The sequence below is a fragment of the Cenococcum geophilum genome (genome assembly GCF_001692895.1).
Source record: "Cenococcum geophilum 1.58 unplaced genomic scaffold K441scaffold_89, whole genome shotgun sequence".
Lineage (NCBI taxonomy): Eukaryota > Fungi > Ascomycota > Dothideomycetes > Gloniales > Gloniaceae > Cenococcum > Cenococcum geophilum.
The window spans coordinates 212,132-233,488 of NW_027137647.1; the positions used below are offsets into that span (position 1 = coordinate 212,132).

At 49.6% G+C, this 21,357-nt stretch overlaps 9 protein-coding genes across 9 annotated transcripts; 3 read left to right on the top strand and 6 right to left on the bottom strand.

Moving 5' to 3' along the window:
* Window positions 1-11: 11 nt before the first annotated feature.
* Window positions 12-804, bottom strand: K441DRAFT_360003 (uncharacterized protein). The gene has a single exon (XM_067641374.1). It carries the CDS (start codon window positions 633-635, stop codon window positions 210-212), a length of 426 nt encoding a protein of 141 aa, XP_067496737.1. The 5' UTR covers window positions 636-804; the 3' UTR covers window positions 12-209.
* A 169-nt stretch (window positions 805-973) lies between these two features.
* Window positions 974-6,427, bottom strand: K441DRAFT_682761 (uncharacterized protein; the record flags this gene model as incomplete). Its single annotated transcript, XM_067651618.1, has 5 exons — window positions 974-4,461; window positions 4,506-5,362; window positions 5,469-5,780; window positions 5,835-5,958; window positions 6,016-6,427. The coding sequence occupies 5 exons, from the start codon at window positions 6,425-6,427 to the stop codon at window positions 974-976; spliced, it is 5,193 nt and encodes a 1,730-aa protein (XP_067496738.1).
* A 1,103-nt stretch (window positions 6,428-7,530) lies between these two features.
* On the top strand, window positions 7,531-8,529 carry K441DRAFT_360063 (uncharacterized protein). The gene has a single exon (XM_067641375.1). It carries the CDS (start codon window positions 7,647-7,649, stop codon window positions 8,112-8,114), a length of 468 nt encoding a protein of 155 aa, XP_067496739.1. The 5' UTR covers window positions 7,531-7,646; the 3' UTR covers window positions 8,115-8,529.
* Window positions 8,211-9,039, bottom strand: K441DRAFT_671060 (uncharacterized protein). Its single transcript, XM_067650369.1, has one exon. The coding sequence runs from the start codon at window positions 8,968-8,970 to the stop codon at window positions 8,440-8,442; it is 531 nt and encodes a 176-aa protein (XP_067496740.1). The 5' UTR covers window positions 8,971-9,039; the 3' UTR covers window positions 8,211-8,439.
* A 97-nt stretch (window positions 9,040-9,136) lies between these two features.
* Window positions 9,137-9,580, bottom strand: K441DRAFT_682763 (uncharacterized protein; the record flags this gene model as incomplete). The annotated part of the gene is made up of 1 exon (XM_067651619.1): window positions 9,137-9,580. The coding sequence occupies one exon, from the start codon at window positions 9,578-9,580 to the stop codon at window positions 9,137-9,139; it is 444 nt and encodes a 147-aa protein (XP_067496741.1).
* Window positions 9,581-12,050: 2,470 nt separating this feature from the next.
* On the bottom strand, window positions 12,051-13,987 carry K441DRAFT_671063 (MT-A70-domain-containing protein). Its single transcript, XM_067650370.1, has one exon. It carries the CDS (start codon window positions 13,821-13,823, stop codon window positions 12,411-12,413), a length of 1,413 nt encoding a protein of 470 aa, XP_067496742.1. The 5' UTR covers window positions 13,824-13,987; the 3' UTR covers window positions 12,051-12,410.
* Window positions 13,988-14,096: 109 nt separating this feature from the next.
* Window positions 14,097-15,767, top strand: K441DRAFT_701399 (mitochondrial carrier). Its single transcript, XM_067653333.1, has 2 exons — window positions 14,097-14,459; window positions 14,515-15,767. Exons 1-2 carry the CDS (start codon window positions 14,223-14,225, stop codon window positions 15,466-15,468), a joined length of 1,191 nt encoding a protein of 396 aa, XP_067496743.1. The 5' UTR covers window positions 14,097-14,222; the 3' UTR covers window positions 15,469-15,767.
* Window positions 15,568-15,932, top strand: K441DRAFT_360084 (uncharacterized protein). Its single transcript, XM_067641376.1, has one exon. The coding sequence runs from the start codon at window positions 15,667-15,669 to the stop codon at window positions 15,898-15,900; it is 234 nt and encodes a 77-aa protein (XP_067496744.1). The 5' UTR covers window positions 15,568-15,666; the 3' UTR covers window positions 15,901-15,932.
* Window positions 15,933-20,934: 5,002 nt separating this feature from the next.
* Window positions 20,935-21,141, bottom strand: K441DRAFT_510487 (uncharacterized protein; the record flags this gene model as incomplete). The annotated part of the gene is made up of 1 exon (XM_067642093.1): window positions 20,935-21,141. A coding segment is annotated over one exon (207 nt), but the record flags the coding sequence as incomplete, so codon positions are not given.
* Between the last annotated feature and the right edge of the window lie 216 nt (window positions 21,142-21,357).

The following is a 21,357-nucleotide window of genomic DNA, read 5'->3' on the forward strand; positions in this document are numbered from 1 at the left end:
CTGAATTTTGAATTCTTTCATTTTGCCTGTTCCCGAGGGAAAGCGGGAACCAGTTAGCACACGGATAAGAGGTCGCCAACGCCACTGCATACCCCAGGAAGAATGAAAATTCGTTTCGGGCTGTTATCTCCCCCGGATAGAAGCGAAGAAATATGTTTGGGTTGAAATGCGGCAAAAAAAAAATATGAATGATCACGCCGGAAAAAGCCTCAGCCCCGCCGCTGCTGATGCCTTTTTTGCGCCTGCATAGAAAGGTACCTGGATAGATGAAGGTCTTTTTTTATCCCGCCGCACAAGAATGCTGTCGGAGTGGAGGCATGTATAAGACGATGGTTGGTATGGATAGTGATATGAATGCCGCTGAAGTGTCGATCAAAAATGCGGGTTCCCAAATGTTGGGGACTTGAAGAGTACGGGTCGTTATTGGTCGTCTCAGTAATTTGAATGAAGTGATCTCGAAGCAAAAGATGCAACACCGCAGAACGCAAGACATGCCAAAAACGCACAAAGGCGACAAAAACAGTTGGTATGTGTCGGGAATGAGGCAATTTGCCGTCACGTGATGGCAAGTTGCCATCACGTGTCGCCGCGGCACTAGCGTGGCGAGGAGCCTTAAGCTCCTCGCCCTTCCTCATTCCAATCAAAAAGCTTTATCAACCAACATCACTGTAACCTACTCGAGTAGTCGTTATTGGTGAGTCACCCTGTGTGACCAACAGTATGAAAGGATGCATAAAAAATGTGAGAAATGCAAGTATCCGCTGATAACACAATAGATCCAGAGTGCGGCTGAAGACTGAATGTGGCGTACTCGAGATATGGTGATCGTCAACGGCTACATCTTTCCGAGACACTGATCCGGCCCGCGAGCGCCTCGAAACAGCCCCGCGCAGCCACTCACTCGACGAGAAATTAGAAACATGCAGGCACCCGTATCCGAATTGAAACCTTCGCGGATCGTAATCTATTTGAATCAGATCATTCCGGTCTCGACAGTGTAACTAACGCCTTGCTGCAATTGATCCGGCGGCATGTTGGCTCTAATCTCCTTTGGATTCCTATACCCTGCGAACGATGACTGCGTGTTTTTTGCATCGTCCGGCGGGATGACTTGTTCCATCAGTTGTCCACTTGATCCGGATGTGGATGGGGCAGGTGGAGGAACGGGGATGGCGCCGAATTGGGCACCTAATTCTTGAGATGGAGACTTGGCATCCCGACGTGGGAATGGTATGAGGGGAGGAATGCTCTCGTACGGCGAAGGATTGTGATACTCAGCAGGTGGTGACTTATTACGTGAACGGCTGGTGCTGCGCATCCGGTCTGTTACTTGTCGAAATCTTTGTCCGAGGTTCTCGCTTACGCTTCCCCGTCCGCGTCGATGTAGGGTTGGAGATCCAGATGTATTAGGGGAAGCAGCTTCAACAGGGGTCTGCTGGTTACGATTCCCTGAATTCTCATCTATTGCAATATTGATGACCCCAAGACTACTCTTTGAACTATAGCCGGACACGACCGGAGGCGGGGGAGGTGGTGGTGGACCGGCGAGATGCTGCAGCTCTGCAAGGATAGGAGGAGCACTGGGGTCCTGTTCAATAATAACGACCTGGTTCTCATGCAAGGTCTCGTCAATGCTGGCTGTGATGGGTGGTGGGCTCACACGTTTCCAACTGACATCCGGTGAAGTGTTCAGACGGTTGTGGCCACGGTTAGTTAACGAGCTGCGTCTTGGGGCAGCGATTGCTGCTTGTGTGGAGCTTGAAGTCGTTTGTGTATACCTTTGTTGCGTCAGGAATTGGTCTGGAGGCGCGGATGCCGCACGAGGTGGTGATGAAAATTTCTGGCCAAAAACAGTGGCAGGCAGTAAAGGACCAAGATCATCCTGTGTGACTTCTTGTTCCACGGGGTTACCCAATTGCGCCAAATTGTCTGGGATGGAGGGCACAGCGGGTATCCCTTCACGCTCATTCGGGTCGGCGCTCATATATTTTGGATGACGCATCGCCCTTGGGGTTGCTGGAAGACCGATTTGCACAGAGTTTGAGGAGGTAGCGTTGACTCCTTGTGGAGAGTGTCGTCTTGGAACGTCTGGGTCTGCAGTTTGGCTTCGAACAATGCTACCGCCATGCACAGACATGGGGACGTGTGATGAAGGATTATCTCCCAAGTCCGTTTGGGAACGATCAGAGAGCACAGGACGGAAAGCCAATTCACCTGGATGAGGAATGATAGGGGCAGATGGTCGTCGAGCCAGCGATAAGCGCCTCTCTTCCAACTCCCTGGCTGCCAACTCCTTCCGCGATATGTTACGTAGACTCGGCTCCTTCTTGCTGAGCTGACCGGAGCGAGCAGAATTGTTTGAGCCACGGCTTGAAGGTCTTTCGATTCTCTCTGGCGACAGCTCTCGCAAATCACGGCGAGAACGACTCGACTCTCTCAAAGCAGGTGTAGCTTTGCGGCTAATTGATCGATCTCGAGGAAGGCGGCGATCGGGGGAGGCCTCACGACGAGCGCTTGATCCTCGCTCACCAGGACGTCGACTAGTACTCCGCTGACGAGGCCTCAAAGGTTCGGGATCTAGATTTTCATCATCATAGTCCTTGTAGAGTTGAGCTTGTGAGGACATAGGAAGTGGAGAGGATGGGGAACGTAATGTAGAGCCTCCTTCCCGGGTGTTGCTCCGACCACGATCCTCTGCTGCGTGACGACTAGTATTTCTACTAACAGTTCTACTTCCCGGTTTAGCGCGCCCTTCAGGCGAGTCGACGCGCCGCGATACTTTCGATGAAGATCTAGCTTTCGTCCCGGCATTTCTCGTACGGCTTCGCGTTCTGCTGCCCATAGACCCGACAGGAGAAGTAATTCTATAGTAGCTTTCATCATCAAAGGTATTATCCGTGTTGGTACTAGCTTCTTTCTTGCCCCGAGGGTAAATTCCTGCATCTTCCGGAGACATCGGAACAGGAGAGGACGGTGATCTTTTGGCAGGCCGAATATATCGAACACCTGACCGACCCCGAGTTTCCGATATGTCGCGAGGCCGGCTCCGAGCCCTTGCGTTGCGGCTTTCAGGCCGTTGTTCTGAAGGGCGTGGAGTAACTGTGCGGGACNCATGACGACTCTCAGCACGGCTATCAGTGCGACTATCAGAGCGTATACGTGAATAGTAATTCGCCTCTTCTAGACTGCTAATATACTGATCAATACTCCGGGCCTTTGCGCTCTTAACACTGGCTCCTGTCAGGGGTGGACTCAAGACGCCAACACCACTTATGTCTAAAGCTGAACCGATCAGGGAGGAGGTAGGCCCTTCAATGACGATAGTGTCCTTTGTCTCGAGAAAGAGCCCATCCGGTTTTCTATCGCGCGAACCATTCCGAGAACGTCCCTCTTGCTTTAGAGTAGCAAATAGGCCGGGACCAGGAGAAGGTAAGGTGTCTTTCTTGCTCGGCTCGCTTGGTTTATAAGTTGCGGCACTCAAGAGAAACTCTTTCGGAGCGCTTGACGAAGAGGCACGGCGATGAGAGAACGGGATGGTTTCATTTTCTCTACCAGTCGTATCCACAGCAGTTTGCGGGATAGCGCTGTCCGTTCGAGGGGCCCGCTCAGGCACAATAAGAGACGCAAGGCTTGAAGAAGGAACTCTGTCAGTGTCAGATTTCGAGGGAAGACGCTTCCTCCTGTAGGCCCCTGGAGTAGCTGTTCTCGCAGATGAAGGTTCTCTCAGTGCTCTGTGGTTTGGTCTGAGCCATTGGTTTGTGCCAACGGACGGGGACAGGGCAGACTCAGCAATAGGCGTGACGCCAATGCCTATCGGAGTTTGCTCGTCCGTAGTCGATACCATCTGCGGGGCAGCTTTGTCTCCAAAGTTGGTCACCAGTTTAAGCGCTGACAGCTTTGCTGTTATTCGATTCGGCCCCATACTTGTTGGCGGCGACAAAGGCGGGCTAAGCTGCGACCCAAGAAGCTGCTGCTTTTGTGCGGTATAGACAGCGTCCTGTGCACGTGGAGAGAACCACGGTTCAGACGACTCGAGGCTAGTGCAAGAGAAGCATCTCACAGCAAGCTCTGGCTTTCCGTGAGAGACAGCGACCTCGCCCCATTTTCGCACTAGATATGACTGCCTCTGCCAATCGGTGGGGTAGAGAAGACAAGTGAGAAGTATAGCCTCCATGAAGTATTTGCGAGAGACGTATACTTCGATGGCGTCGTTCTGCTCCCCAAGACCGAGTAGGATTGCAACGGCAGGATGAACGTCACCTTTCTCCAATAGCCTTTGGACGAAGGCTTCCCCAACCTTCTTCTGCGAGTCATGTCCCATGGAGCTTAAAGCCAACAACATCCAGTCGGACGAGGTCATGGATTCTGACCCTACCATGGACATCATAAAGTCGGCACCGAGCTCTCCAAGCCACTTCGACAACAAAACAGAAGCAGCTGATCCCGGGGTATGTCGTGCAACTAAATCATTAGTCATTGAAGCATATTGAGAAGGAAGCACTCACGCTCGTCGCGAACCAGAGAGTCAATATCATTATCCCATCCGAACACAACAGCCAACATTTGTTGTCGGAGGTCATCAGGCGTTCTTTGCGGGCCGTATTGTGGCGTTTTGAATGGTACCTCGGTAATCCTGGCCTTGATGAAAGGGAAAAGATCCAGTTCCTTCGGTGTCTTTCCTTCCGGACTAAGCACTACCTCCCTTCGCAGGCTTGAGGTTGCGTATCTTGATGAGGTTGCGGAAGACATTGACCTTATCGAAACGCTCTCTCGCGATGTAGCAGTATGAGTAGAGCCAGAAGAGAATACTGTCGAATTACCTGCTGATCTGTCTGAAACTTTCGAAGACTTCGAAGAGAGTGGCTTATCGTATCGATATCGCGGGGCACCGCGAGATCCACCCGAAGACTTCGAGCTCTGTGAACCTCTACTTGACACAGGGCTGAGCGGGCCGACTCGGTCACGCCTCTCTTCTTCTAGTTGATCCATCTCCTGAGCTATTTTCTGCAGTGGAGACATGACAACGCCTTCTCCTTCACTGGTTTCGGACTCAAGGTACACTGGTAATAACGGGAGCTTACTAGAGGCAGGATGAGCAGTCACCGGCGTTTCCGTGATCATCTTCTTCTCTTCTATAGAATTTGGGGGCGATGGGGGAGTATTCGCTGGCGGATGCGTAACGTTCGCCACCAAGCCTTGCATGCCATTCGGATTCAGATCATACTGCTGAACAGTATAGTTGCGTCCCAAGGTGAACATGGTTGCGGTTGGTCCATAATTCGCAATAGCGACAACGCCGTCAATGGTTTGGACGCCATCGTACGCTACCCTCTTTGTGCGCACATCCCATGCACACGTTTGCCTATTGGTGTTGGTGGCGGTCAGCAGGGTTGGTGATTTAGCGCCCGCGAAATCAGACGAGGAGCGGGATGCAGGGAAGTTGGAGTTACAGGATATGCGGCACTTACCCCTCAGAGTACTGGACGATCCGTCCATTTTTCGACCATCCAAACCAGCAAGGACCAGGCTCTCTATTCTCCGATTTATTCAAAATTCGTATCACACATGGTGAGTCTCCTCCATGAGGCGCCTTTGGAACGCTCCATACTCTCAGATCCCCGTCAGAGGTTTGAACTGCCAACATTTCGGACTTCTGCTTCGATGATGATCCATGCCATGCCAATCCTGCGATAGGAGATGGTGCTCTTGGTGTTGTGAGCGTATGCAGAATCGTGAACGACGGCTGAAGAGTCGCGATAAGAATCGATCCATTCAAGTAGCTATTGAAATCAGTAAATAAAACATATGGCAATAAAGACGAACTATTAAATTACCCAATTGCGAATGTTCTGCAGTCTGCCGCGGGTGCTAATGCTGTTATAGGATCAAAGATCGTTCGCGCTGAGATGTGCTCGGAAGTTGACGGCTCAAACAGAATCACATTTCCTTGCGCGTTACCTGATGCCTTATGTCAATTTTGTGTCTCGCTGAAGTAGCTAAAATGTTTTCACTCACCAAATGCAACATTGCCATTCTTCATCCATGTAGCGATACGAATTTGCTCATACGAAGCGAAACGGGCCACTTCGTCTCCGGTAAAGAGATCCCAGACGATAGCGGTACTGCCAGCGTCATAGCTCACCACTAATCTTCCCGCTCCTCTTTCGCTGACGTTGTCCACCGATATCCACGAAACATCCTCCCGATGCCGGGTAAACCGGCGCTCAATCGCCAGGGTATCATGATGAAGGCAGAGGATGACATTTCTCTGCGCATAGAGAAAGAACGAGGCGGTCGCAGCGCATGGTTCGAAGCCGAAATCGTCGTTCTTGGGCGTGATGCTGGGTGTTGGAGGTTTTAGCCTCGCATCCGATCGTTTCGAGCTTCGCGACGACGATCGTTGTCTTGATAACTGTCCGGCCGACATGGCGCGCTGCTCTGTTGAGATGGGCCTCAGTTAGTCGGGCGGTGCAAGAGGGGACGAAGTCATGAAGCTGGGTTCTGTCAAGACTCGGAGAGAGCCAGGAATAGAAACGGATGGAGACTCGAAAAGCTATGTATATCCGGAGAATTGACCTACCCCAACGTGCGCGCTAAGAGCAGTGCAGTAGCAAGAGGGAACCAAAGCTCCAGGGCGTCTGGAAGGCGGTATACCTTAGCCCCACGCTGCCTGACTAGGGGTGTCTGCCGTGTAGGGACACAGATGCATGCGCCCGCTCTGGGAGATGTGTGAGAGCAGGTACGACGGAGGTAAACGTGCAGCTGGAGAGACAAGAATAAGTGCAGGAAAAAGCAGAAGAAAGCACGCAGGAGAAGACGTGAGAGCAATCGAATCACGAAGCGGCGCTTAAAGGCGGCCACAGTGCAGGACGTGGATTGATATTGCTCAGAATAGACTCCGGCCTTCAATGGCCAGAGACCAGTGGAGTAAGGGCAGCAAAGGACCAGTTTACCGGGGACTCAGCATTAAGGTAGGCCGTCCAACGGCTGGGGTTGGACGAATGACTGATATGCTGGACTCGCGGCCAAGCATCCCAGGGCGTCATGGGCAATCGGTACTCGAGCCATACTCTCCACTGCTGGCCGCCAAGCAGGCCCTTTGGAGGGTAACACGACGTGCCATGGGTTGGGTTTCGCGCGGTGCCTGCAGGTTGTGATGGGCAGAGCACGATGGGGGATAGTTGGGGCATGGCCCGCAGGAACGAGTAAGGATACGCGCCCGTCTTCCGGCTCTGACTGGCTCGAGATGTGAAGCGGCTGCATCCCCATCACACCCCGCGCCTGACCGCTTGCCCAATGATGGCGCACAGGACGCCTGGGACGGACCGAGACCCTAGTCGATCGACCGGGGGTCTGCACACCATCAGCGCCATGCTGAGCCATTGACCGTCATCTGTACTGTCGAGGAGTCGCTTGCAGCGCCCGCAAGCATATATCAGCCTGCCCTCGACGCCAGCGCCAGTGAGGCTTTCAAAGGATATTTTTGTCCTCAAAGCCCGACCAGCGCGCGCCTGCTATGCTGTCATCAACTCCCACGAGCGACCCGCCCAAACCGTCGCATGTTGGTGGCGTGTACATTGCACGGAGGTAGGATTTTGCATTCTTCGGGACTGTCACACAGAGATCGTGCCTGACCAGGGCTGCCGATGCGACAGATGGTTCCCTCTGCTTCCCTATGGCTCCCCTCACCTCTCTGCCCATGCCTCTGCTCTTCGTTTGGACCCGCCCGAGCCCGCAAGCCGAAGCATCGTGCCATAGCGCCGAAAACGTCGCCGCATGACGTGGATAAGCCTGTGGACAAGCCAGAAAGCCATACAGCCCAGAGCGCCTTCTTTCACGGCTCCAACCGCGCCTCACACTTTCAGCTCGCAGCTCTATCCAGCGCCACAAGGACGCTGCTGCCGTCACCGATAGCATTTTCCAATCGACCACCATCCGAGGAAGTCGTGTTTGGAATAGACAGGTCCCGCCTCGTTTCTCAAGCGCAGCATATGATTTCGCTGGGCCTCAAGGATGCCGTGCGCCTCCCGTGTGACTTACAGCGGTCAAGGCCCCGCAGGGTCCTTAATCAGCCTACCGCTGCTATAAAACATACTGAAGAGCGAAGTGCATGAAAAATATCGACTGAGGCGTCATTCTTATCGTCCCAGCCAGAGGCAGCGCGAGGCAATATATCAATCACAGGAGTATCACACATTTTGTTTTGCTGCACCACGAAGATGTCGATGTTGTGTGCTCTTGGTCGCTAGTTGACATATTAAGCGCCTACACTTGCCCCATTTTAGTCATGCAGCCCCTCCCCCACGGCCACCCCGTTCGTATCAGTTTGTGATTATGTGAAAATGGATTGCAGATTTCTATCTATGTACTCTTCTGGAAGTCTCGCCTTACAAAGACACGGCTCGACCGCCGAACTAGCCAGTGCTGCAGGCTTGCAAATCACAAAACCAATGCCCGTTCTCCTCTCCACCGATTCATGACACCGGACCGACCCCCATCCACCGCGCAAATCCCCAGCCCGTTTCCCGCCACTAATGGGACAAGTTCCATTGCTTGTCCCATGTGACGAGCCGCAAGCCGCATCACGACCTCGCGTATGCAGTGATCAGTGACGGTGGCTTGCAGGGAGGACCAAGCGAAGATAACTATACCAACTTCTCGCCGTGGCGACGACGAATACGGTAACGGGATGAGTTGGCATTGGAGGCTTTGTGACGAACACGATAATAAATCGTGGTCGTCCGCCATCAACCCAGAAGGTTCGTTATCGAATGCATGGATCTCTTCCTTCGACTCTCGGTGCAAGGTGCGATTCGAATATTCGTCGCCACGCACCGTTGCTTCGAGGCCCTCGGCGGTACTTCGGGCTGCTTTAGGTAAGCCGTTTGAGTCTCTTGGGAATCCACTGGAGGACCTCGATGAGGTTTCAGTTTTCGGCAAGTTCAAATTTAGCTTGAAGCCCTCAGCCATTGACGGCGAATACGGATTAGGTGGCCACAACTGCTTGAGACATGCCTTGTTTTGAAGTCTGATTTTGACTGGAAGGAAGCATGTTAGCACGCGATTGTCACATTGCAAATGTGATCAACATACCTTTAAATATCGAAAATCCAACACCTCATTTCCACCTCAAACTTCACTCGGGCGCCTCGAGAGACTCGGAAATGGGAGTCATTGGTTTTGATGGGCGCCTCTGTTTGCGACCGCTGCTGCGCCTCCTCTTCTTTGGCTTTTCTGAGGCGTAAAGAGGCAACAGTGGGAAGGCTTGGGCCAAAGGCGCCTGACGTGGCGGTGCAGGCGCTTCGTGGAGCAGTGGTGCAGCGTTGAGGCCGGATTCATCATCGAGGATGTCGTCCGGAAATAAGTCCAGGTCACTGATGAATGCGCTCGGTGCGCTGGTTCGGAATGCGCTGAGTGAGTTGCCTGATGGCCAGCTGGGATATGCGCACGTTGAACCCCGACTTGATGATGTGATATCTCGGGCGTAGCTGCCGAATAGTGACTCTGACGGCGATGCCATACTGCGGATGGAGATTGGTTTGGAAGAGGGCGATGATTGCGGTGATGTCTCGAAATGCATTTTGTATTTGGGAAAACTGGATACGCGTTGACCGCGAAAGTCGCGTCTGGCAGGAAACTTGGAAGGGTTTGTATGACGACAGTTGCACGCAGGTACTGTATAATATGCAACGAGGTAAATATTTGCAAATCCGGAGCGCGTCGTCCTTTTATCCTGCTTGGAAGGAGATCAGGAGGTATGGGGTCAGGAGAAGGCTTCGACTGATGAGATGTCTCAAATAATTATCATATGGTCTGGAGTCCCGCGTGGGAGAGCCAGCAAAGTTATAGCATCCACGACACGAAGGATGACAGGTAGCAAGATTTGCTGGCTACGCCACGCTCAGTTGCATAAAACACAGAACGAACAAAGACGCCTGATTTGCTTCTCCCTAGACAATATAACTTGCGGTGACTCACCGCCGTGAGGCTTTCGGACTCATGGATTGGGCAAAACGAACACCGCTCTTTCGTGCTGCATCCACCCAAATCGCCGAGATTGCCATCCGCGACGCCGCAGAGCGCCCGGTCAGCCCCGAAAGAGTCCCGGAGCCCGGAGTCCTTCTTTGTCGCAACCTCTCCAAGAAATGACTCGTCGCCCGACCGCTCCGTCGCACTTTCAGCCAGCACAGCTCTGCACGTATCAGAGTACCATTTGCAACTCTGGTCCACGAGCGTGATGGGCGCCCCCTTCTGCCTGCGCTGGGTGATCGCTGAAAAAGCACCATACACATCCCGCGACTCCTCCGCAGCGCCCACGGGTGAAACACGCTCCTCCCACGCTGACCGAATCCCACGCTCAGCCCTCCCCCCCGCGGAGGAGAAAGATCAGATGCCCTGCTGCCCACCTCCGCATTTTCGTGAAAAGCTTCTGCCTCCCTCGGTGGATGGGGAGCGGAGGGGGCAGATCGTGCCCTCGGGTATCTACGGTCACAGGCTTCAATTCATCCCGCGCATTCTGTCAGTTCCCCAAGCTGGACACCTGGGCCAAGGTTAGATGGGGGAGCTGTCAAAAAGGTGTCGGCTGACGGCTTCTCCTCCCGCAAAGCCCGCCTGTGAAAAGAAATGCCAGATTTAATTTGCCGCCTGCAAAAGCCATGCACTGCCAACCACACCTCCCTCGGAGTGCAAAATAGCGAGACGGGAGAGAAAATCCGAGGGTCTTTTTTTAAAGGCTCGGGAAAACCTGGGGTACATTAGTTTTTTGCGCACGGCCAGTCCCTTAACAGGCTCTTTCAGGGACTTGTTCCTACTGGCTTCCGGGATATCCTCTAGCCTTCCACACACACAGCGAGGTTATAGAAATTAGCAATAACTCTTTTTTTTCGTCATTTGGTAGGGTGGGAGAAGCAAACTCCACCCTGCAAAGGGCCTTTGCGAGAAACCAACCCAAGAAGCACAGTGCGGCATCAACCCTGCCTCGCGCAAATTAAAAAAGGTAATTCCAGTTTTCGCAGTTGCTTGGGCAAAGCGGTATTTGGAAATGCTCTCACCCACCGCTACTATCAGCCTCCGCAATCGGCTTCGACTGTAGCACCCCGCACAAGAAAAACTTAGCCGGTCTGCGGCCGCGCTGCGGAGTGTTCATAATTCCACCACACTCCAAGCCCCATCTTATCTCAGGCAGGCTGAAGTGATTCCACGTCGTTTTAAAGCCCGGAATCCTAGATCGGAGTTGGGGTCATCTGCCTCTATTTGGGAAGCCCGATCTCCATTTAGATCGTGCTTTTGAAACAAAACACAACATGACTAAAGCAACCGTCCTCGCTATGCGTTGGGGTCGTCGCTCGATCCAGACGCTCGAACTATCGCCTTAGTTGCCTTTTGCGAGTGCTCTGATGTGTTGTCAGCCCAACGCACCGCTACACAGCCATCGGAAACTGTGTCGCAATCTGAATTTTAATTGTCTGACCTTACAAGATGAGGTAAGCTATTTGCTTGTGAAATTCTGATGATTCCCTTATTTCCGAAAACGGTGCTTCGCCATGTGAAGAATGGGTATTGGTGATCGTAAGCATGTGATAGAGCCCTCGGTGTTGTACACCGGGCTCACCGAACACGTTCCAGCATCTATCAGGTTTTCAGAAATTACATGCTTGTGTCTGTAACCCTACCATGACCAGGTATAAAGCGTGTCATCCCGTCGTGACGATTATCGCTCGATTGGGAAGGTTTACCATGATAACCCAGTGTTACCGTCAGGCCCATATAAGCGCTTAGTAGATTCATACACTTTGCCCCCCACTGACGTCTGATATACGACATCAAAATAGTTGGAGCCCGAGAACCAAAAAAACAAAGATTGAAGTTATCGGAAATGGGCGGAATCGGAAAGGTCCTTGAACACGGTGGCTTCCGAAAACTCATCCGAAGAATCAAACCTCTCATCATCTACACCTTCCAGATGTATTCGAATAAAATCCCTTATATTTGAAGCAGAGGTAGCAGAGTAGACGTTGAGTCACCTCAAGAGCTTACATCTCCATAAAATCCGGGCTTGTAATGATGGTCCGAGATTGTTGTGGGGTTAAATAATTAGAGTATTACGACACCTCGCTAAACCTAGGCACTACCACACATTAAATAAAATTCCAGACCGTCATTAGGCGTGTTTGCACACGCGCTTTTCTTGCTGAATGCAAACTCGCCCCCAAAATTTGGCACGATATCTAGAAATTAGTTCCATACACGCATCGCACCCCTGAAACCAAGTTACGGTTAACGTTTGAGGAAAATCGCTGCTGTGATTGTATACATGGTCAGCTGTGAGTTGACTTAAGACTCCATCTGAATAATGAGCCATTCCGAAGTCCTTGTCGTTTGGTTGTGCCTTAATACTCTCTGGCTCTTCTTCATTGTTCCATATCGAAGCCCGTCTCCGCTCTAAGTTGTGTCAATTCTTCCGGGCCCGTCGTTGTCCAATACCCCTGCCAGTTGAACTTGAGGACTTCATTGCCCCAAGAGCACCATCCAGCTACGAGATAACGGGAGAAAATCTCTAATGCGCTGTATTCGGCTGGCTCGGGCATGAATGGTTCAATCAGGTCTTTCAAGCAAGGTTTCCGGGAGTGAAGGTCCGGGACGCCAGCAATCACTCTCCTCTGGACATCTGGCGCTGCCCCTGCAACAATCCATGGATCTGAAGCCGCTCTGCCCAAAAGAAGTACTTCATAAGGCTTTCTCCATAGGCTGTCCAACGAAGAGACTAGCTCACCACTAGTTGTAGTCTTAATCCAGATCCATTCCTCAATAAGGCTAACATTCACACGTTCAAAGAGCCCGCCATGTCCCAGAACCAGTGAACGAATCGCAGGTTTATTGGTAATCCAGATGCCTACCAGTCCATTTCGTTTCATATAAGTGTCAAGATCCATCCGTAATATCATTTTCTTAATTTCGTTGACCGTTGGTTGAGTTACATAAGCAGACCTCCGTCTTGCTGAGGAGTTCGGCCATGGAGGATCGAGAAGAATAAAGTCGAACCAGAGCGGAAGGTCATGCTCCTGAGTGATATTGCGGAATTCCGCACGGAATGAATCCGGCTGAGCACAGTCGTGCAGAAAAAATGAAGATCGTGGAGGAATCCTAAAAACAACAGGTGTAGTGATAGGCGCTGACATGCTCGACGCTTCGAAAACAGATACTTCCAATAAGTAATCCCTAGCATTGTGGAAAGATGGTTCCCACGGCTCCTGGACCCTTTTCAGTGCATCCCCGTCTTGCAGCCGCTCTTCATTCTCATAGTCCATTGCCACATATGACATGACCCATGAATGCGGGTTACCGTTAGTCGGTTCAGAAGATGCTGAAAAAGACGGCACTAGCGAGCTAATACCCACTCCAGCACCTCCTTGTCGCTCTTGCAAGTTTTCCAATACTTGACTCAACTTGGCTTCCGCATTCTCTGAATCGATGTTGGATGCATTGCTTGCCTTACGTTCCTTTGAGTTTGACAATGTCTGTTGCATTAGCTTCCGTGTCAAGCACCATGTACCATGAACATTCTGACGAATCTCTGCGAGAGCTTTCTCAATTATGCCTTTGTAAATCAAGTGTAGTTCTTCATCAACAGTATTCTTGGTAATTTTGGCCGCTGCGGCAGGAGTCTTAGGATCATGAGAAGGGAAAGGTTCTTCTAGAGGTTCAGATGACAGGAGGATGTCAGTTGCACGGCAGTACCAAGCCCCCTGCGCAGCAGCGATAGATGTAGGGATATCGACGAGAGTGACGCTACACTCAGCATTCTGATAGAGAATTGGTTGCATGATATTCGACGATATCGACACGGACACGATCGAGAAATGGCAATTGCTCGGAACAGAGAGGCCTCTTCACAATATTCCTAGGCCCTGAACGGCGTTATGGTTCAACAGATCAACTAGATATCAGATGATCTTCGTGCCGATCTACGTGTGGTGTTGTGCAGGACGTTAGAAGAAAAAAACAAAGCTTTGGACGCACCTCGACCGTTACGCGCTTTCCTTCGGTTAGCGACCTTCAGCGGTTGCATCCTCGGGCGAACGTCATAAGCTGCCGACATCTTCAACGCCCACTCTTGCCGCACACATGGATATCACCCACAACACCAAGCACACAAGCAATCACATCCTGATATAGAGCCTTCTGATGCGCCTGTAGAACTAGAGGCAGAAATTCAAAGTGGGATGCCCTCGAGCATCCTAGGCGGTCATGCCTCAACCTTATCCGCAACAGCCGACCCTCAGACGATGACAGCCGCACAAGTTGCACCTTCACGACGCTCCTTACGCGAGCCACCAATATGTCCTACCGACGAGGAAGCCCTTGGGCCGAAAAAAGGACGGAAACACCAAAAGGTGGACAAACGGAGTCCAGAATACATCATCAAGAGTGGTCTTGCCGGAGGAATTGCCGGTTGCGCTGTCAGTAACAACCCTCCCAATACTACCTCTGACATCGCTGACGATGGTAAAATAGGCAAAAACATTTGTTGGACCTCTTGACAGGGTCAAAATTCTCTTCCAGACCTCCAACCCGAACTTCGCAAAATATACCGGGAAATGGTCTGGGGTGCCGATAGCCATGAAAGACATATGGGTACAAGACGGACCACGAGGATTGTTTAAAGGGCACTCTGCTACGCTACTGCGAATATTTCCTTATGCTGGAATCAAATTTTTAGCATACGAACAGATAAGAGCTCATTTTATCAAGGACAAGTCCCAAGAAACACCGGGGCGGCGCTTCATCAGCGGCTCTCTTGCCGGCTGCGTCTCTGTCTTCTTCACATACCCTCTAGAAGTCATCCGTGTGCGACTAGCCTTCGAAACACGGCACGACTCGCGCTCCACCCTCCGTTCCATTTGCCAGAAAATCTACAACGAGCATCCACCCTCTGTGCGCCCTCCTCCCTCGCAGCTCGGCCCCGTCACAGCCGCTACGGCTACTCTACGGCAAGTTGCTCCCAGCTATGGCCTCGCGAATTTCTTCCGCGGATTCACACCCACACTGCTGGGTATGCTGCCCTATGCCGGCGCATCCTTCCTCGCACACGACACCCTCTCAGATCTCATGAGACATCCTTCAATTGCCGCACGTACCACCCTACCACATACTCGAGGCACGAGCCGTGATCCGAACAAGCCTGCGCAGCTGCGCTACTGGGCCGAGTTGAGCACCGGCGGTTTTGCAGGCTTCATCTCGCAAACGGTCTCATACCCACTCGAAGTTATCCGGCGGCACATGCAGGTGGGCGGAGTAGTGGGCGACGGACACCGGCTCGGCATGGCGGAAGTGACACGGCGGATATGGATGGAACGGGGCTGGCGGGGTTTCTTTGTCGGCTTGACGATCGGCTATGTGAAGGTTGTACCAATGGTTGCAACCAGCTTTTACGTATACGAGAGAGGGAAGTACTACTTGGGAATTTGAGGCGGTTGTGTCCTGTGGGAAGATATCATTATCATTAGCATTGGCGTTTTTTTTTTTCTGGGAGTCCGGGTCGATTGGATTTGAATCGTCGGAGGCTGTTTTGCTAAACGCTTGACAGGATTCGAAAATTGCATTGAATAGCGTTTCCGTTTCTATCTCACTTTCCTGGAATATATTTGTAGATATCTTTAGTCGATCATGCCCATTTCCTTCATGCATGTTAGCAGTATTCAAGTTCCTCAACCGCCATTCACAAAAAACACAAGCGGGCAGTCATTTGACCAGTCCTCACCCTTCCGAATATATTTCAGGCAAGTGTTTAAGCAGTTCACGACCAACCATGCCGAGGAGCTTATGTTGTTTTCTTGGCTATCCGAAGACGTTCGTGGGAGCACGATTAAGTCACAAGAAATAAATTATGCCCTTCAATGAGACATATGATACGCATGATTTTAAATCTCATCTTCGAGCACCGTAGCTCACATGAAAACTTCAGTCCTGGAAATTGGAGCAAAAACCATCTTCTGAAGCACAATGTACTGTAACTGAAAGTCCATTGCTTCTAATCCTAGACGGCTCCCTTATTACCTCGGTGCCTTCAATATGTTATTAGGGTGTCAGATGGGCCAGCGTATCGATGCTAGCTTATGCCTTAACCTATGAGTTAGCTGAAAATGTGCAGTTTCTCCGCAGCCACCCCATTTAGATGGAACGAAGTCTTAGGGTCTCATCTATCATCTTCGTGTTGGTTTGGTAAGATACCTTACCGCACCGTCATTAACTAGGTTTTCGCAGCCAGTCCAGGCTGTGTGCACATTGAAGGATATTTAGACTGACTCAAAAGGCAGCGAAGTAAGGGCTTCACAAAGGTACAAACACATCTCTTCCACTAATAACCGAAATTCTTCATCTCAGCTTTGCCGATTGAAAGTGTGCAGTTTATCGAAAGTTGGATATGGTAGAACAATGAGCAGCTAGTAAGTTGATAACTTTATTGTATCCTAATTAGTTTATTCTAGACATATGAAGCAGGTGTGTAAAGCCGTCCTACGCTGGATCCTTATGGGAGTAATGATCGAAGCCTTCACAGCATAAAGCTCCGCTACTCTAATCCATATGGGGGGTTTTTTGGGGGGGGACTGACAGAGTTGGGAATAAGCAAGCGAGCCAAGCTGAGCAGGCTTAGCTTGCTGGCTTGCAATTTTTGACACCTTGAGCTTGCTTGCTTGGCTTGTTTGGCCAAAATCGTCGGCTTGCTTGGCTTGCTTGCCCGCTTGATTGATTTTTGTATAGAAGCCTTGGGTTGTATACAATAGGCTATGGCCCACTCCAAAATCTCTCCTCTGCGGCCCGACCCGTAGTTATGACGCGCAGTTACGCAGGGGTGGTTATTATAAAGCTTGGCAAGGTGTTGAAGGAGGCTTTAAGAGGCTTTAAGAGCGTACTAAAGCTTAAGGGCCTCGGCTCTCAAATTTTGTAGTGCCAAGGATACAATTGGAAAATCACGTGAAAAGAACCACAGAGAGAAGCTTCAAAGAGGTTATCTCATGAATCAGACGCTCCGTAGCAGAATTTTAACCGAACTCAGTTAGATCAACACGTGCTTGGTTACGGGGCGGGCACACTAGAAAATCACTCATATCTGCTCCCTATATTTAAAAATTCTGAACGGAGCGTCTGAGAGCTTATGGGCGTCCGCTTTGGTGAGATTTGAATGTTTTAAAAAATCAAATTTTGTGTATTTTTACGAGCGACGTCCTAACCACAAGACCTATTATATATTTTATTGATGCAATAGATCTTTAGGTAATTATATCTATATATTTTATAAATTATAACCCTACTGGAGATACTAGGGGCGAGATAACATCGTCGCAGAACGTAAGTCAGATGTTCAATTTGAATGTTTTTACGGATCTGTAGATTTTAAACTAAAACCGACCGACTACCTATATCTAACTTCTTATAAAAATAGAGCTATAATATTGCCGTAACGTAGAGGCGATAGAGAAAAATAAAGAGCTTTTAGCTTATAGTATTTAGAAATAATTAGATGTAGAAAGTATGTAAGGTATGGCAGTGAGGCAAAATTGTAACAAAATGCGACAAAATACTGACCATAAATGCGACCGACTGCCCATATCTAATATTTTATATAATATAGCTACAACGTTTTTTTTAATGCAATAGATAGAGAAGCTTAAAGAGCTCTTACCTCGTAGTATTTTTATAATAACTAGACGTTGTGAAATAGTGAGATACAGCAGTGAAAAAGGTGATTTTTGCTGCATTTTAACGCTGCATTCTCACCAAAGCGACGCCCATAAGCTCTCAGACCCTCGGGGGAGAATTTCGTTGGTTAATAAGGAGCAGTATGCCCGCCCGTGCGCGTAGTGCACGTACCAACGCTCCCCCGAGGGTCTGATTTATGAGATAACAAAGAGGCACGTAATGGAGATGCACGGGCGGTCGGCCCGGAAAAAAAACTAACCGGTGCTTATTAGCGGTATTTGTACGTAAAATTATCGAACTAACTACCAAATCGTATATATATATTACCTATCAAGCGGGCAAGCTAGCTTGTAAGCTGAGCCTTATTTGGCTTGCTTGCTTGCTCAAAATAGGCCTTCCAGCTTGCTGGCTTGCTTATTCCCAACTCTGGGGGGGACCGGGGGAAGAGTTGGATTTGCGGTCGTGTGCGAGACCCTTTTAACTGATATTGGAGTTTTTGCATAATAATATGCGTCGATCACGCAAGAGAATATAAAGCTATCTATTGCATGCAGGCTGGACCAATATGGTCGAAGTACGGAGAATTTGAGGTTTATTTTGGAGTCGCATTCTTCTGAAATTTCTCTAGTGGCAGTTAGAATTTAGTGCTGGAGGTTAGTATATGGTTTGATAGTAAGACTGGTTCCACGGGTACTTAGCTGTCTCATCGCCAGGTCCTGCATTGTGCTTATGCTACGATAAACATTTAGAGTATATGATTATTGTGGCACTTTTGGACCATGTGAGGAGTGAATGGTGATACCTCAACCGGCCATAGACAATATGAAGTATTCTGATCCTCTGGAAGCGGTATGCTACGTCAAGTAGATGATTAGAGGCTTAGGTTAGGGCTATTGGTTGTCCGTCATGAATAAGGGGAGCGGCTGTATGAAAAGCCATTTGAATGCGTCGCCTTCCAGAAACGAAGCCCTTTCGGGATCTTGAGATAAGACATGAAACTTCCTCGACCCTTTTATTACTATTCCATGCGGTTAAATCTGACGAACTCGTAGATATCCCAGGCCCAAGTATTGATAGGTTATCAATGGCGAGGTCTTTAGAAGCCTATTCAAAATTCTAATCATATGGCTCCGAGAGTAAAAGGTGCTGCACAAGAATGCTGCAATATGAGCGCGCCGAACTTTAATCGCCATTTTGTGCAGATGGTGAGGTGAAAGTGATGGAAAGGTTACGGTGTATACGTTGATATTAAACTCTAATCATTGACATGTAGCACACAGACGGTAGTGCTGGTTGGAATATTGTGTGCATGCAATTTTTTTTTAAAAAAAAAATGGAGCAACTGACTGCGATATGTATGTTAAAAAGAAGCGCGATATAAAGGCGCAAAGGCCGTTCGTATAGAATGCATGAAAAAATTCAAGTCTAGATAGAGATTCAACCGAGGAGCGCATCAATGATAGATTGTTCAGTCACTACCCTCCAAAAAAAGGCTCGACTTCGTGCCTGATTTGGAAAATTTCTATCATTGAAGCACAGTCCGATCCCACAAGTATCGAAGTTGCTCTGGTATAGACATGAAAACTTCCGCGCGTCTTCCTCATGCAGCAACCCGACCATGCCCTTTCTCCTCTCATGCATGAATAACGCAAAGGAACATCATGTATATACGAACGTTGCCTTCATAAAACAAACTAAGGCCAGGGAACTTTCATGTTAGAGTGCCTAGGATAATGAAGGACGGCCTTGGGTGGCTGGTGTGTTTCGAAGTGGTGGGACGTGATGGGGAAATGAAATTTGAGTGATTGAAGAAAAAAGAATGTTGATGTAATGAACTGCACGGGATATGCTACATGACTCGTTGAGATCAGACAGATAAAGTCACGCTATGTAAGAAGGCTTGCTTAGACAAGTATGAGTCTGCAGTATGATTTAAGTTTGAAAGAACTACTGAGCGAGCTGCAGATATTGCTTGCATGTTGCTTGCATATTGCTGGTGGCAGAAATTTGCAGGACTGGAGCGAATGCTGCGCTAGCTGAGCTTTTTTTACGCTGCACTGGGACTTAGGCGCGGGTAAAGAGGTTTGGCTGTCTCGCGGTCTATATAACTTCTTATATAGGGATTAAAGCGCAGGGTGAGCAAGCCAAAACTGCCGAGCCGGACTAATTCCAAGTTACACCGAAATACGAGGGCGGAATTCGGGGAGTAGCAAGATTTCAGAGAATTGTAGCGGAATGAGAGCCGTGGATGGAAAAGATCGAGACGGGTTTTAACTTTGCGCTGTTCTGCGAGGTTCTGCGAGGTTCTGCGAGGTTCGTACCGCGTTTCTAAGCTGTGGAGTACTTGGGTTGGTTAGCATCGATGATTTCTCAACCCTATCAAACTAGGAATCTATAATGAAGACGTCTGGCGAATCTCGTTAGGGTATGGTGGGCCATACGCACCAAACCGCCAACGTCGAAATTCGCCTCATCAAAATATCGCCCCATTTGAACCACGATTTGAAGTTCCTCTTGATTTGATGCTTTGATTTGGGGCCTTTTGACTCTATACCTACGTAGAGCGTCGTACAGAGCTTTATACGGAGGCTCTATATACATAGGCTCTGCGTATGGGTGCTCTACACGAGGCTCTGCGCGGGGCTCTGCATTAGGGACTTCACGTACAGAGGCTCTATATATGGATGCTCTGCGTATCCCTTCCCACGTTGTTTTGTGTACACAGCTATCGATAAGAATCTGGCCAATAAGAGGCTCTCAATCAGCCCTCCGTGGTAAGGACTGGCACGGTGTTCCTAGGCTTGGCGCCAAGCTGTGGACGTCAACGTGGGAAGGGATAGAGGCTCTATGTATAGAGCCCTACGTACGGAGGTTCTATACGACGCTCTGCACAACGCTTTATATTAAAGACTGCGTACGGAGGCTCTGCGTACGAAGGCTCCGTATATAGAGGCTCTGTGTACGGAGGCTCTATACGACACTCTACACAACGCTCTGCATATGGAGGCTCTATACAACGCTCTATATGATGCTCTGCATCGAAGACTCTGCGTACGGAGGCTCTGCGTTTGGAGACTCTGCGTATAAGACTCTGCGTATGGAGGCTCCGCGTATGGAGGCTCTGCATATGGAGGCTCTGCGTATAGAGGCTCTGCATACAAAGGCTCTACGTATAGAGACTCTGCGTACAGAGGCTCGGCATACGGAGGCTCTGCATATAGAGGCTCTGCACGAACCTTTCAACTGACTTATAAGCTGTATAGGAGAAGTATTTTCATCTTGGTATCTATATTTATTGACAACTTCTTCATTATTAGTATATTTTTTAGTATCAATCTCTTTTTTGTCTTCATACACATAACAATATAACGAATAACCTATACTAATTAATAGTATGAAAGCATTTAGATTTGATATAGAGTATTGTATTATATAAAATATAAATGCTTGTATAGATTCTACACTGTGTATACTTAATGATAATAATATAAANCCTACATGTGAAATAGTACTATAAGCATATAACCTCTTTATTCTAAACTGTCTTAAACCTAAGCTACGTACGCGGAGCCTCCGTATGCAGAGTCTTTATATGTAGATCCGTAGGTAGAGTCTCCATACGCAGAGCCCTCGCACGCAGAGTCTTTGATACGGGGT

What these genes read in the sequence shown, in the direction of transcription:
- K441DRAFT_360063 (XM_067641375.1), top strand. Translation starts at nt 7,647, where the DNA reads ATGCGACAGATGGTTCCCTCTGCTTCCCTATGGCTCCCCTCACCTCTC.
- K441DRAFT_671060 (XM_067650369.1), bottom strand. Translation starts at nt 8,970, where the DNA reads ATGGCTGAGGGCTTCAAGCTAAATTTGAACTTGCCGAAAACTGAAACC.
- K441DRAFT_360084 (XM_067641376.1), top strand. Translation starts at nt 15,667, where the DNA reads ATGCCCATTTCCTTCATGCATGTTAGCAGTATTCAAGTTCCTCAACCG.
- K441DRAFT_671063 (XM_067650370.1), bottom strand. Translation starts at nt 13,823, where the DNA reads ATGCAACCAATTCTCTATCAGAATGCTGAGTGTAGCGTCACTCTCGTC.
- K441DRAFT_360003 (XM_067641374.1), bottom strand. Translation starts at nt 635, where the DNA reads ATGAGGAAGGGCGAGGAGCTTAAGGCTCCTCGCCACGCTAGTGCCGCG.
- K441DRAFT_701399 (XM_067653333.1), top strand. Translation starts at nt 14,223, where the DNA reads ATGCCCTCGAGCATCCTAGGCGGTCATGCCTCAACCTTATCCGCAACA. An exon ending in GAGGAATTGCCGGTTGCGCT is followed by an intron (nt 14,460 to 14,514) that starts GTCAGTAACAAC and finishes ATGGTAAAATAG; the next exon opens with GCAAAAACATTTGTTGGACC.